The sequence below is a fragment of the Salmo trutta genome, chromosome 3 (assembly GCF_901001165.1).
Source record: "Salmo trutta chromosome 3, fSalTru1.1, whole genome shotgun sequence".
Taxonomy (NCBI): Eukaryota; Metazoa; Chordata; class Actinopteri; order Salmoniformes; family Salmonidae; genus Salmo; species Salmo trutta.
Genome location: NC_042959.1, coordinates 65,606,649 through 65,621,383, shown reverse-complemented (window position 1 = coordinate 65,621,383; position 14,735 = coordinate 65,606,649). Strand labels below are relative to the sequence as shown.

The following is a 14,735-nucleotide window of genomic DNA, read 5'->3' as shown; positions in this document are numbered from 1 at the left end:
TCGGGTGATTGTGGAGGCAAGGTCATCTGATGCAGCACTCCATCACTCTCCTTCATGGTCAAATGGCTCTTACACAGCCTGGAGGTGTGTTGGGTCATTGCCCTGTTGAAAAACAAATGATAGTCCCACTAAGTGCAAACCAGATTGGATGGTGTATCGCTGCAGAAGGCTGTGGTAGCCATGCTGGTTAATTGTGCCTTGAATTCTAAATAAATCACCTCCAGTGTCACCAGCAATGCACCATCACACCTTCATGCTTCACGGTGGGAACCACGCATGCGGAGATCATCCGTTCACCTACTCTGCGTCTCAGAAAGACAGAGGTTGGAACCAAGAATCTCAAATTTGGACTCGTCAGACCAAAGGACTGATTTCCACCGGTCTTATGTCCATTGCTTGTGTTTCTTGGCCCAAGCAAGTCTCTTCTTCTTATTGGTGTCCTTTAGTAGTGGTTTCTCTGCAGCAACTCGACCATGAAGGCCTGATTCACATAGTCTCGTCTGAAAAGTTGAGGTTGAGATGTGTCCGTTACTTCAACTCTGAAGCATTTATTTGGGCTGCAATTTCTGAGGCTGGTAACTCTAATGAACTTATCCTCTGCAGCAGAGGTAACTCTGGGTCTTCCTTTCCTGTGACGGTCCTCATGAGAGCCAGTTTCATCATAGCGCTTGATGGTTTTTGCGACTGCACTTGAAGAAACTTTCAAAGTTCTTGAACTTTTCCGGATTGACTGATCTTCATGTCTTAAAGTAATGATGGACTGTCATTTCTCTTTTCTTATTTGAGCTGTTCTTGCTATAATATGGACTTGGATTTTTACCAAATAGGGCTATCTTCTGTATTCCACCCCTACACATTTTTGGTTTACTACATGATTCCATATGTGTTATTTCATAGTTTTGATGTCTTCAATGTAAAAAATTGTCAAAATAAAGAAAAACCCTGTAATGAGTAGATGTCCAGACTTTTGACTGGTATTGTACATGGGCCCTACTCTCACTCTCATTTACAGTGTGCACACACACAGTCCTCCCCACCTAGCAAAATTAGTTTTTTTTCTACATTCCTTGTCAATCAACAGTAATCAACACTTCCTCTCTGTCTTCCTCCTGTCCGCCCTCCAGCCCAGGCCACGGCAGCCTTCCAGGCACGCTACTCAGACATCTTCCCCACCAAGGTGTGTCTGCAGCTGAAGATCAGGGAGGTCCGACAGAAGATCATGCAGACTGCCGTCCCCTCTGAGACCAACGAGGCCTCCTCGCTCCCCGGACCGTCTGGCGCCCAATCAGGGGAAGGGACAGGAGGGGCAGAGCCATTGGGAGAGGAGGCAGATCGAGAGAGGGAGGGTAGTCCAGAGGAGCCGAGGGATTCACAGGAGTCTTCTAGATGAAGGATGCCGACAGGCTGGATTGACCAATCAGCGATGGACCAGTTCCCCAAATCCTGCCTCTTAATTTTGTTGAAGCTACACCCCTCTCTCTCTGCGTCTCTGGACCTGTCTCTCTCTCTTTCTCCAGAGAGCCAGGTCAGAAAGGGCAAGTGGAAGAGACCAAGAGGATGTGTGTGTGTGTGTGTTTGCAAAATGGGTCAGAGGTGGAATTGTTTAAAACTTAAAAGGGGATTGTTTTTAAAGTGTAATTCCCCCTTTCCAAAAAATGACATTTAAAATGCCAGTGACACACACAGCTGATGAACCCCAAACTCCAGTACCCACACTTGAATTAGCACTTTGTTATTAATATTATCCTTGTAAGCTTCCATTGATGCCAGTGGACTATAGACTATACAATAACAACTCTCCAGCTGTTACCTTTTGCCTTGGAGCAGGGCCCATCTTTCAGACTGAATAGCATATCACTTAGTGGGACTGTTTGAGGTTATTTATCTCACTCTAACAGGACTGACTTTGTTGTTTTTAAAAATGGAGGGCTTGGGAAGCAAGATCAGTTAATTGGCTGCTGAAGAGGGTCTGGCTCTCAAGTCTCCCATTGGCTCATGTGTTTCTGCCGGACATTAGGGGGCTGGGTCCCCACTGGCTTGAGATGATGCCATTGGATGGAGAGGCCGCACTACCCTGGGGAGGGATCAGAAGGACCTTTGTTTTGTTCGATTTTTCTCTACTTTGATCCATAAAAGCATAACTTCAGGACAGGTCTGTGAGGGGGACAGGAGAGAGTTTAGGACCTCGCCCTCACTTCCCATGATTGGCTACAGAAGATGCCAGTAAAGCGCGCACCAAGCGTTCCTGCTTGTCTGATTCGCTCGCCATGAGGGAAGGAGGCGGGGAGAAGGAGTCAATGGGCACATCATGGCTTTACATTTCTCACTGTCACTTCAACCATGTTTTATGTATTTGTAGACTTTAGTTGAGAACCCAGAGGACGTCAGGCTGACAGGCCTATTACTTCTAATGCCAAGCAGTTTTTTATCTAACTTTTTTTTTTTTAAAGACATCAAACTTGTCTTTTTTTATCAAACACATGTAACTTTGCATTTCATTATGTTATTATTGTATTACTGTTACTAATATTACTCCTCTCATTGCTATAGTGGACCTGATCCTTACTACGGGCTGGTATCAATGTCATTGTTATAGTGGACCTGATCCTTACTACGGGCTGGTATCAATGTCATTTGATTAGCTCTCACAACCTGTTTTCTTATTTGAGGGGAAATGAGATGGTCCTCACCTGTGCCTCTTGCCCTCTTTGTCTTCCCTTTCAACACCCTCACTTCGCTCCAGCAAGGACCTGGGGTGACAACTCTTTTTATTCATTTCAATGAGGGATAACAAAGAGAAGAGGGTTGACATTTGTAGTCATTTAAGTGTAATAAGTAGGTTTTTGGACAACCCTGTGTGTGTGTATATATATATATATATATATATATATATATCTCTCTCTCTCTCTCTCTCTCTCTCTCTCTCTCTCTCTCTCTCTCTCTCTCTCTCTCTCTCACTCACTCACTCACTCACTCACTCACTCACTCACTCACTCACTCACTCACTCACTCACTCACTCACTCACTCACTCACTCACTCACTCACTCACTCACTCACTCACTCACAGGCTCCACCACCTCATTTCTTTCTGTTCATCCTCCCTTACTGTTCTCTCCAGGGGGTGGGAGGAGATAAGCCTGGAGGGGGCAGGGCAGTATAAAGAGTGGTAGGGTATAATATTGGTTGTCTTTGTGCAAGACCTGGTTGTGTTGTACATATTATTTACTGTAGTCAGGAGACTCACTATAATATTGTTAAGGAACAATGTGTAACTGACTTGTATTGACTTTTAAAAGACGCCATTACACAAGGTCAAACTCCAAAAATGGACAAATGAATATTAACGTTTTACTGAGATACAGTATGCAAGATAAACTTCAATTATTCATACATGTACATCTCTTTCAGTATACAAATAAATGTTCAAGTTAACATTTTTCACTAGTTTTTAATGTACACACAGCTGAACCACCAGTTATTGATTAGTTATTATTGTCCAACTATACTGAACAAAAATATAAATGCAACATGTAAAGTGTTGGTCCCATGTTTCATGAGCTGAAATAAAAGATCCCAGAAATGTTCCAAAAGCTTCTCTAATTTTGTGCACAAATTTGTTTTACATCCCTGTTAGTGAGCATTTCTCCTTTGCCAAGATAATCCATCCACCTGATAGGTGTGGCATATCAAGAAGCTGATTAAACAGCATGATCATTACACAGGTGCACCTTGTACTGGGGACAATAAAAGGCCACTCTAAAATGTGCAGTTTTGTCACACAACACAATGCCACAGATGTCTCAAGTTGAGGGAGAGCGCAATTGGCATGCTGACTGCACGAATGTCCCACAGAGCAGTTGCCTGAGAATTGAATTTTAATTTCTCTACCATAAGCCACCTCCAATGTTGTTTTAGAGAATTTGGCAGTATGTCTAACCGGCCTCGAAACCACGCCAGCCCAGGACCTCCAGATCCGGCTTCTTCACCTGCAGGATCGTCTGAGACCAGCCACCCGGATAGCTGATGAAACAAAAGTATTTCTGTCTGTAATAAAGCCCTTTTGTGTGGAAAAATGCATTCTGATTGGCTGGGGATGGCTCCCCAGTGGGTGGACCTATGTTCTACCAGGCCCATCCATGGCTGCGCCCCTGCCGAGTCATGTGAAATCCATAGATTAGGGTATAATGGATTTTCTTCATATGAACTGTAACTCAGTAAAATTGTTAAAATTATTACATGTTGCGTTTATATTTTTGTTCAGTATATACACTACCGCTCAAAAGTTTGGGGTCACTCAGAAAAATGGCCAGAAACAAAAAACTTCTGAAACTCGTCAGTCTATTCTTGTTCTGAGAAATGAAGGCTATTCCATGCGAGAAATTGCCAAGAAACTGAAGATCGCATACAACGCTGTGTACTACTCCATTCACAGAACAGCGCATACTGGCTGTAACCAGAATAGAAAGAGTGGGAGGCCCCGGTGCACAACTGAGCAAGAGGACAAGTACATTAGTGTCTAGTTTGAGAAAAAGACGCCTCACATGTCCTCAACTGGCAGCTTCATTAAATAGTACCCGCAAAACACCAGTCTCAACATCAACAGTGAAGAGGCGACTCCGAGATGCTGGCCTTCTAGGCAGAGTTGCAAAGAAAAAGCCATATCTCAGACTGGCAAATAAAAATAAAAAAGATGGGCAAAAGAACACAGACACTGGAGAGAGGAACCCTGCCTAGAAGGCCAGTATCCCAGAGTCAAACTAGACACTCTAATGTACTTGTCCTCTTGCTCAGTTGTGCACCGGGGCCTCCCACTCCTATTCTGGTTAGAGCCAGTTTGCGCTGTTCTGTGATGGGAGTAGTACACAGCGTTGTACGAGATCTTCAGTTTCTTGGCAATTTCTCACATGGAATAGCCTTCATTTCACAGAACAAGAAAAATAAAAAAAATTGTAGACCTCCACATGTCTGGTTCATCCTTGGGAGCAAATTCCAAACGCCTGAAGGTACCACGTTCATCTGTACAAACAATAGTACGCAAGTATAAACACCATGGGACCACAGCCATCATACCGCTCAGGAAGGAGACGCGTTATGTCTCCTAGAGATGAACGTACTGTGGAGCGAAAAGTGCAAATCAATCCCAGAAAAACAGCAAAGGACCTTGTGAAGATGCTGGAGGAAACAGGTACAAAAGTATCTATATCCACAGTAAAACAAGTCCAATATCGACATAACCTGAAAGGCCGCTCAGCACGGAAGAAGCCACTGCTCCAAAACCGCCATAAAAAAGCCAGACTACGGTTTGCAACTGCACATGGGGACAAAGATCATACTTTTTGGGGAAATGTCCACTGGTCTGATGAAACACAAATAGAACCGTTTGGCCATAATGGCCATTGTTATGCTTGGATGAAAAAGGGGGACACTTGCAAGCTGAAGAACACCATCCCAACCATGAAGCACGGGGGTGGCAGCATCATGTTGTGGGGGTGCTTTGCTGCAGGAGGGCCTGATGCACTTCACAAAATAGATGGCATCATGAGGGAGGAAAATTATGTGGATATATTGAAGCAACATCTCAAGACATCAGTCAGGAAGTTAAAGCGTGGTCGCAAATGGGTCTTCCAAATGGACAATGACCCCAAGCATACTTCTAAAGTTGTGGCAAAATGGCTGAAGGGCAACAATGTCAAGGTATTGGTGTGGCCATCACAAAGCCCTGACCTCATCCTGTAGAAAATTTGTGGGCAGAACTGAAAAAGTGTGTGTGAGCAAGGAGGCTTACAAACCTGACTCAGTTACACCAGCTCTGTCAGGAGGAATGGGCTAAAATGCATTCAATTTATTGTGGGAAGCTTGTGGAAGGCTACCTGAACCGTTTGACCCAAGTTAAACAATTTAAAGGCAATGCTACCAAATACTAATTGAGTGTATGTAAACTTCTGACCCACTGGGAATGTGATGAAAGAAATAAAAGCTTAAATAAATTATTCTCTACTATTATTCTGACATTTCACATTCTTAAAATAAAGTGGTGATCCTAACTGACCTAAGGGAATTTTTACTAGGATTAAATGTCAGGAATTGTGAAAAACTTCCGACTTCAACTGCATATATATACAGTTTAGTCATTGGGGAGAATGCTAGGACAAGCAATGATATACATTTTTATGAAGACATTGAGAAAAAAGGAGAATACTGCACTTAAAACAATATAAAGTGTGTGTGCTTGCCCTTACGTTAATTTTCCCTGGGCTTGATCCGTTCTTCAAAAGGAGGGAGAATGGGGTCCAGTATCAACCCCAATCACAAGACACAGTAACACACACACAGTTGCATAACAAAACAGGCATAGCATATTATCAAATATCATTTAATCATTCATTTATCTATTTACAGCAAAAGGAGGAACAGTCATTGTTTTCAAAGTAAAAATCACATATTACAGACAAACACTGAATGAACATCCATGGGCAGTCAAGAACATGACAAACACAGGAAATGGCCCTTGATTCACGTCTGTCACAACTACCTCTCCGCCACCACTGACCGGCTCTGCCCAGTCTTTCTGAGCAGGACATCGTAACACGTTTGGTCTGTAGGAGTGAATGAACACCTACTGTTGTCCTGCCTGCTGCAATTGTAGACAATCGTTTTTATACTCAACAATGACAACCAGACCAGTGTTCCTACACTCCTGTAGTTCACTAGATCACAGTTTCATCTTCTACTGCTCCCTATACATTCACCCCAATAGGAGAACAGTCAGTAAAACATGCTCTCTGCCAGTCAGGAGTCAGTACAGTCCCACAGCCCACACAAGTAGTTCTGTCATGGTTCTCTGATAGATGAGCCTCTCACTGGCTCTCAGTAGCTGTAGATACATCTTTGAGGCTTGTTTGATGGTTCTATGACAGGTCTGGGAGAGTTCTGAGTCGTGTCTCTTTGACCCTCAGTGTATCTAGATAGTCGTGTGATGGTTCTGTGAGCGTTATCTGATGGTCCTGTCATGGTTCTGAGTTGTCTCTGTCTGGCCTTTAGATGAGCTGTAGACTGTCTACAGAGATGGAGTCCATCCCGACTGTTAGATGAGCTGTAGACTGTCTACAGTGATGGAGTCCATCCCCAGACTGTTAGATGAGCTGTAGACTGTCTACAGTGATGGAGTCCATCTCCAGACTGTTAGATGAGCTGTAGACTGTCTACAGAGATGGAGTCCATCCCCAGACTGTTAGATGAGCTGTAGACTGTCTACAGTGATGGAGTCCATCTCCAGACTGTTAGATGAGCTGTAGACTGTCTACAGTGATGGTGTCCATCCCCAGACTGTTAGATGAGCTGTAGACTGTCTACAGTGATGGAGTCCATCTCCAGACTGTTAGATGAGCTGTAGACTGTCTACAGAGATGGAGTCCATCTCCAGACTGTTAGATGAGCTGTAGACTGTCTACAGTGATGGAGTCCATCCCCAGACTGTTAGATGAGCTGTAGACTGTCTACAGTGATGGAGTCCATATCCAGACTGTTAGATGAGCTGTAGACTGTCTACAGTGATGGTTTCCATCTCCAGACTGTTAGATGAGCTGTAGACTGTCTACAGTGATGGAGTCCATCCCCAGACTGTTTTCCAGGGCTGTGTGGTAGATCTCTATAGCCTCAGCCAGGGGTAGGGTTCCTCCCTCGCTGGTCTCTATGATGGCGATGGTCTCTCCGAACTCATTACACATGATGGTGGGAGTACCCTGGGTCTGGATAGGAAAGGAAGCATTGTATGGAGGATGTGAGAGAAAAACATATTTGAACAACATATTTTCTCAATTTTACAGACTAACACAACCTCAGAGGCTACACACAGACCCCGCCAGCCCCTCCCCCTCACCTGCTGTAGGGTCGACGTCTGTATGTGGATCAGCTGAGGCTGCCCATTGGCCAGTTCCACCTGGGATGCCTCCACTAGCGCCACGGCGGCGCTGGTCTCCATGGCAACCTGTGCTGCGGCCGCCTCCTCCTGCCTCTGCTGGCGTGCGTGGGTCTTCCTGTGGTTCCGCAGGTTGGAGAAGGACTTGAAGGCCTTGCCACACACCAGACAGGCGTGGGGGCGCTCCCCCGTGTGCGTACGCCGGTGCTCCGCCAGGTGCATGCTCTGGACAAAGCCCTTGTCACATATTTCGCAGCGGAACGGCCGCTCCCCCGTATGCGTGCGCAAGTGCTCTCGCAGGTGCGTGTTCTGCCGGAAGCGCTTGCCACACAGGTTGCAGGGGAAGGGGCGCTCTCCTGTGTGGATGCGCTGATGCAAGGTCACGCCAGAGGAGGAGACAAACAGCTTACCGCAGGTTAGGCACTGGTGGGATTTACCCCTGGCCACTGCACCACCACAGGTCCGACCAGGAACCAGGCCGTGGCTCAGCTGATGCAGACGCCAGTTGGCTGCAGAGTTGAGCTTCTTCCCACACACAGTGCAGTCCAGGCCCCCTCTCATGATGCTGGTGGTCCCTGTGTCTTCTGAGGTGGAGGGCTCTGAGAGGGGCTCCCCGTCAGGGCACACTTGGGGCTGGCTCTCTAACCCTCCCTCTCTGTCTGCCTGGGCCTCAGTGGGGTGGACCTCCTGACAGTGCCGGTCTCTCTTCCTCCTGTGCAGAAAGCCAGCCTGGCAGTGGGGGCAGGAGAACGGGGCTGGGGCCCCCGGGTGAACAGTGTAGCGGTGGGCGGCTAGCTTGGCCGGCCGTACAAAGGTGGCGGGGCAGTCCGGGCAGGGCCAGGGAGGGAGGTTGGCATGGAGTAGGCGGTGCTGCCGGAGGTTGGATGACTGGGTGAATGTCCGGTGGCAGATGTCGCAGCGGTAGGGGCGCACGCCAGAGTGGGTGAGGTTGTGGCGAGACAGGTTGGCCAGGGAAGAGAAGGTCTTTCCGCAGTCTGAGCACTGGAAGGGCCGCTCGCCGGTGTGTGTACGCAGGTGGTTGCGTAGGTGCATCTGCTTCTTGAAGGTCTTGGTGCACACGGAGCACTTGAAGTGTCGCTCGGAGACGTGGGCCGTATGGCGGTGTTTGACCAGGAGGAGCAGGGAGGGGAAAGCCTGAGGGCAGGAGGGGCAGGGGAACGCGCCCCGGGGGCCAGCTGGACCAGAGGGGTTAGGGTCAGTAGAGGAACCAGGATCAGCGGTCTGTTCTCCCAGTTGGGACTCTCCACTGCCCCCTGGTGTCCCCTCCACATCCACCCCGTTCTCCTTTCCTCCCTCTGCCCTGCTCAGGGAGCTGGAGGCAGTGTCCTCCCCCGACTCGCCTATCTCCATCTCAGCCTCGGTAAGGGGGGCCATCAAGTTCTCTTCGTCCCCCTCCGTCTCCATGGGGCTGCCCTCACCCCCATCCCTCAGGGCCCGGGCTCTCTGAAGGATGGACAGGGCTGACAGGGACATCCTCCTGGGGACCGCTGGGACCTGCACAGGACATCATCAAAACACATGCTCATACATTGACCAGTATGGGACTGAATTTAACTAGAGAAACAAAACATTTGCACACATTTCTCATTGATTTGAGCAAAACATTTCTCAAGTTAGAATTTGGAACTATAACAATATTACCATTTTTAAAAAGAAAACGTGGTTACCAGGACGACAGGGGTAGGTGTAGTGGTGGCTGCTTTGGTGGTGTGTGTTCTACGGTGGTACAGGAACTTGGTCATATTGGTGAAGGTCTTGGCACAGTGCTCACACCTGTGGAGCGGCTCTGCTGTGTGAGACTTCCTACAGGACGGAGCGAGGGATGAAGAGAGAGGTAGGGAAGGGCGGATATAAAAAGAGAAGATTTGTCTCAGCGACTTCAATACAAAACAGCATTCAAAAAGCAAAAGGCAGAAAAACATTGGGGATTGTGATGGTTCATGATGAGAACATGATGTCTGGTCAGGCACCTACCTGTGTATGATGAGGGTCATCTCTGTGTTGAAGCCGTGTCCACAGTCCACACACAGATACCGAGCCTCCCCGGAGTGAGAGCGCATGTGTGTCTGCAGTGACATCGCCTTCTTAAACACCTTGTCACACTCCCGGCACTCGTATGTGCCATGCTCGTGCACGCGCCTGTGTGCCGCCAGCCGATTGGCTGACGTGAAGGTACGCTGGCATTGGCTGCAGTGCAGGCATAGGGGTGTGTTTCTAGATCTTTTAGCCAGGGCGCGCCTCCCCGTTCCCTTCCCCCTCTCCTCTGCCACCCTCCCCCCATTCTCCTCCTCTCTCTCCTCCTCCCTCCCTCTGTCCTCCTCGTATCCCATCATCACCCCGTCCTCACCGCTCTCCTTCTCCTGGGCCAGGAAGTGCTCCCCCTGGTGTTGCAGGAAGTCCTCTGGGGTCTGGAAGAGGAGGGCACACTCGGAGCACTCATAGGGGTGGAAGATCACCACCTCCCCCTGCTGCTGTTTCTCCTCCCGGACAGCAGACAGCGCCACCTCCAGTCTCTGGAGGCCGTTCTCTGGAACCTCCAGCTTTCCTACCGAGCCCACCCCTAGAGGAGTGAGCAGAGGGGGCAGCAGCTTGGCGCGCCGTAGACTGGGGGTACTGGAGCCATCGGCCAGGGCCTGGGCACTGCAGATCTGGAGACGCATTGTGGCCGAGCCGGGAAGGGGGGAGACGGGGGGTAGGAAGGTGGCCCGGGAGGGGGTCGAGGGCTGGGGGGCAGACTGATGTTGTTGTTGGGCCAGGACCTGAGGCGGGGGGGCACAGACATGATCATGTTTGAGTGAGAATAACTGGTTACTGGTTATAAAAAGCTTTTTGACATGAAGTGTGTACCGTACCTGTGCTAAGATCTCCCCGGCTTGTTGTTCACTCAAGACAAAGTTCTGAACACTGACCAAGGGTGTCACAGTACCATCGGGCTGCAGCACATACTCCTGGGAGAGAGAGGAGGAAGTTTGAGCCAAGAAAGGAAAAACCTAATTCTGCCTGTCTGCTTTTGCGCAAAAGAATGTCAGCCTGTAAGCCCTTTGATAAAGGGTTTGCTGATGAAATGTGTTGGTATTTAATACTCACAGTCTCTGTGGCACTGTGTGTGCTGCTCTTGCTGTGGGTCTGTCTGTGGGCCAGCCACACCTCTGGAGAGTCAAACAGGGCCAGGCAGTCTAGACACTGGTACTGGACAGGCCCTGACACCTGGCCCTCTGTCCCTGCCTCGTCCGTCTCCAACACCTCACACAGTTCTGGGGAACACAACGTTCAGCAGGTGAGTCTCACTATCTAGCCCCTCTACATTCAAACAACCTCTGCCTTTCATCCTTGAAACAAACCACCACCTTTCGCTCCCCCTCCTCTTCCAAGACACATATCCACCCTTTCCTGTCCTCCACCATCCCCTCCATACTCCCCCTCTCACCATGGTCCTCTGTCTCCAACCCTGCCTCTCTCATGTGCAGCTCCTGGTGCAGTAGCAGTTCATCTGGGTTCCTGAGGAGGGCACCACACTCCAGGCACTGGTACTGGCTGTCCCCGTACTCTGAGATGCCCTGGATGGCCATGGCCTCCCCAGCCTCCCCCTCTTCTCCCTCCTGCCCTGTGTGGATCTGCTGGTGCATCAGCACTTCTTCTAGGGTGTTGAAGAGCTGGTGGCACTCGCTGCACATGTACTGGTGCTGCACGTCGTACATGCCCTCTGGGTCCTCCTGCTGGTCATCCATGACTACTGCAAAGGCGGTTTTTGTAGGACTGTGTGTGTGTTGGTAAGCACAATTCAATGAATGATAAAAAGGCTCCTGTCCTGGTCTGAGTTATAGCTCTGTGTTACGATCTTGATACAAGTGTGCCTCGATGGTTGAACTGAAGACTTTGATGTCTGTTAGTGAGCAAACAGTGTGTTGTGAGTTTTAGGGCTTGTACCAGTAACAATGATTTGTAAAAGTAGCTAGCCTCTTTCCTCAGGTCTCTCACTATGATGTTCTGTGATGTCAGGACAACAGGGAGGGAGCCTGAAAAAAAGCAAAATACAGTAGTCTCAGTCAGCTATTTGGTATCACCTGTCCCAAATCCCAACTGGCCCACAGTTTTAGTTTACAATGATGTAGGGCACTTCCATGTAAAAGGAGCCATGAACACCAACATGTGATGTTGTTAGGCGCATATCTCAATGTGGCCCTCACACAATCATGGCCACCTAATCATCCCCAGCTTCCAATTGGCTCACTCATCGCCCCTCTTCTCCCCTGTAACAAATCCCCAGGTCGTTGCTGTAAATGAGAATGTGTAATAACAAAAAATATATATTTCAAAATGAGTGTCAAATGAAGTCATAGATAAATGTTTCTAGTAATTGCTTGGATTTCTGGTCAAACAGATGGAAAGGGGTCTTAGAAAACATCTACCAGATAAGCCTTAAAGGTATTACAAATATATCAAAACACAATAATGTTGAAGTAATATTTAGGTAAACTATTATCAACACTTAAATCATTTCTCCAAAACTAAATGTAGGTTGCCTTCTTAAAACACTGCCTTGTGCCTTGTAATGCCATTACCAAAACCCACATATCTTTAAGATGATGATGAAAGTTCACAGAAGTAACAAGGTAGACCTACCAATTAGTTTGTGTTTTTTACATTTTCTGAATTATTTAGTGATTATAACTCGTAATTCTGTTACCAAATTGGTAACATAATTACAGAAAAAACAGCAACGGAATTACAGCAATTGAATTGACCACAATGGGAAATCAAATCATAATGTCCTCCCTTCCACTGGCATACTGTTATGTTCAGCTCATAACTGTTTTCTGTCTCTTTCTGTTGTCTGGTGGTCAAAGCGAGAGTGTGAAAACAGTCTGGACAACCTCCACCTCTTCTCTCTCACGTTAATATCACCTCTCCCGGTTCTTACTGATGACTACCCATGAGCCCCCTCTCTTTCCATTTACTAAAACTGTAACCAGTATCCGCACCCACTGAGCACCGGAAGTCTACGGACGTTGAAAAGTAGTTGAAATGTCAACGTCCACATACATCATTTTTGGGGCCAGTCAGGGCCGGCCTTGATTTAACCCAAACACAGATGTCCATGATTGGTGACCGGACCAAATTTGAACCAATCATAAACGTCTATGTTTCACAAGTTTGGACAGGACAGTAGAGTGAAGAAAAGTAGAGTATAGTACAGTAGAGTTCAGTACAGTAGAGCACAGTAATGTACTGTACTCTATTGTGCTCTACTGTAATATCCAAACTTGTGAAACATAGACGTTTATGATTGGTTCAGATTTGGTCTTGTTTGTGGGCGGAGCTCATTCGAATAATAGTCAGTGTGTAGAATGATACCCATATATGCAAAGGATAATATTGCATATTTCTACCTTTGTGTACCTATTCAGGATGGATCACAATAAAGAAAATTACATTCAATCCCATAAATGATGCATTTCTGTGTAGTACAGATCAGGGACCCATGATGTAATTTCGTTACCGTAATTCTGTTACTTCACTTACTGTAGTTCAATAACCAAAATAGATTTACTGTAATTCTGTTAACAAACTTTGCATCTACACTATTGTTCCAGTAAATGTTTTTGTTTAGCATACATTTTAAAGTGAAAAATATGAGTCTCAGCGTAATTCCGTTACCATGGAATTTCCCTGTAGCGATTGCATGGTTCCATAAAATCGTCATAGAAAATAGAGCTGATAGCTACAAGCTAATTTGAAGCTGCCACGAGCAGCAGAAGCTAACTGCATATAGGCGCCAAATGGTGGTAGACGATGTGAAATAGTTAACAGGGATGTGTATTATTAGATTAAATTTTTCTTCTCAAATTGGCATATAAATTCATGACATTTAGTTTATACAAGCCACAGTGCTGCATGATAACTTGCAACATTGCTTCCTGTGTGTTATCATTCATGTGGCGAGCTGTTGGCGGCGCTCTCTCGGATATCCGAGACCTCTTCGGAGGCACCGCTGTCTCCTGACTGTGGCTCCCCGGCTCAAGGCGGTCGTCAGGCGGCGCTATCCACTTTTCCCCGCAGGTCTCCGGTAGACACGACAGGCCCTTCCTTCCCCTCCTGTTCAAAGAATCTTACCTCTCATCTACTGTCGTTGGACAATCCCTCGTGAGGTAGTCACAAAGCTCCGCAGAAGCAACAATGCACTCTCTGTTCCGTCTTTAAGTGAATAATGCACTGATTTAACGGTACGCTTTTAAAATCGTGAATCTTCTGGCCGAGAAACATTTCGGTGCACGAAAAACATCGTTTGTCCGCGGATCGTTCCCCTGTTGTCGGCACACTCTGCTGCCTTGCGCTCTGGCCTTGTGACTTTGGAAGGAAGTGATTGGATACATTCCCTGTCAGTCATCAAGCGGTCTTTAGGGCATTTTCACAAAACGTACTGTATATTTGCGGTTGTGGGAGTTTACTGTCGCCATGTCGGTGTGGTTTGTCATTTGTTTTTGTATCTACTTTAGACCTGTTTTACAATTTTTTTAAACCACACTCATCTGATCCTATTTGTTTAAACTTACAATAATGGAAACTTTGAATAATGGATCATTGTTATGCTATATTAATATCACCATAATGAGAATATGTACAGTGTTTGCTAACCCTGCAATCTGAAACAACAATAAAATTGCTTCTATAACTTGTTCTTGAATTGCCACAGGCTGACACTCACCTCTACTCCAACTCCTTAGCTGTATGAATGAAGACCAGAGTGGCTAAAGGTGCTTGCCCACCAGGCAGTGAGAAGAATCCACTCTCAAT

The 14,735-nt window shown here is 47.1% G+C and overlaps 2 protein-coding genes across 3 annotated transcripts in view; one reads left to right on the top strand and one right to left on the bottom strand.

The window, feature by feature from the left end:
• LOC115165817 (protein capicua homolog) overlaps positions 1-1,656 on the top strand; it is a 41,881-nt gene extending 40,225 nt beyond the window's left edge. Inside the window, exon 20 of the mRNA XM_029719224.1 lies at positions 1,125-1,656. Coding sequence (XP_029575084.1) covers positions 1,125-1,390 — 266 coding nt within the window. The 3' untranslated portion in view covers positions 1,391-1,656. The remainder of the gene's footprint in view (positions 1-1,124) is intronic.
• A 4,702-nt stretch (positions 1,657-6,358) lies between these two features.
• Positions 6,359-14,460, bottom strand: LOC115184217 (zinc finger protein 574). 2 transcript variants are annotated; one of them, XM_029745248.1, is made up of 8 exons: positions 14,055-14,460; positions 11,368-11,956; positions 11,028-11,194; positions 10,793-10,888; positions 9,915-10,699; positions 9,608-9,743; positions 7,881-9,434; positions 6,359-7,749 (listed from the first exon to the last, which is right to left on the bottom strand). In XM_029745248.1, the coding sequence occupies exons 2-8, from the start codon at positions 11,666-11,668 to the stop codon at positions 7,576-7,578; spliced, it is 3,213 nt and encodes a 1,070-aa protein (XP_029601108.1). In that variant the 5' UTR covers positions 11,669-11,956; positions 14,055-14,460; the 3' UTR covers positions 6,359-7,575. The 2 variants fall into 2 exon arrangements, with proteins under 2 accessions (XP_029601108.1, XP_029601115.1); XM_029745255.1 differs by lacking the exon at positions 14,055-14,460 and adding an exon at positions 12,128-13,142.
• Between the last annotated feature and the right edge of the window lie 275 nt (positions 14,461-14,735).

Excerpts from the sequence above, each read along its gene's own strand:
- LOC115184217 (XM_029745248.1), bottom strand. The coding sequence starts at position 11,668 with ATGGATGACCAGCAGGAGGACCCAGAGGGCATGTACGACGTGCAGCAC. Across the intron at positions 10,700-10,792 it reads CCGGGGAGATCTTAGCACAG|GTCCTGGCCCAACAACAACA; the intron begins GTACGGTACACA and ends CCCCCGCCTCAG. Across the intron at positions 9,435-9,607 it reads CACCTACCCCTGTCGTCCTG|GTCCCAGCGGTCCCCAGGAG; the intron begins GTAACCACGTTT and ends TGTCCTGTGCAG.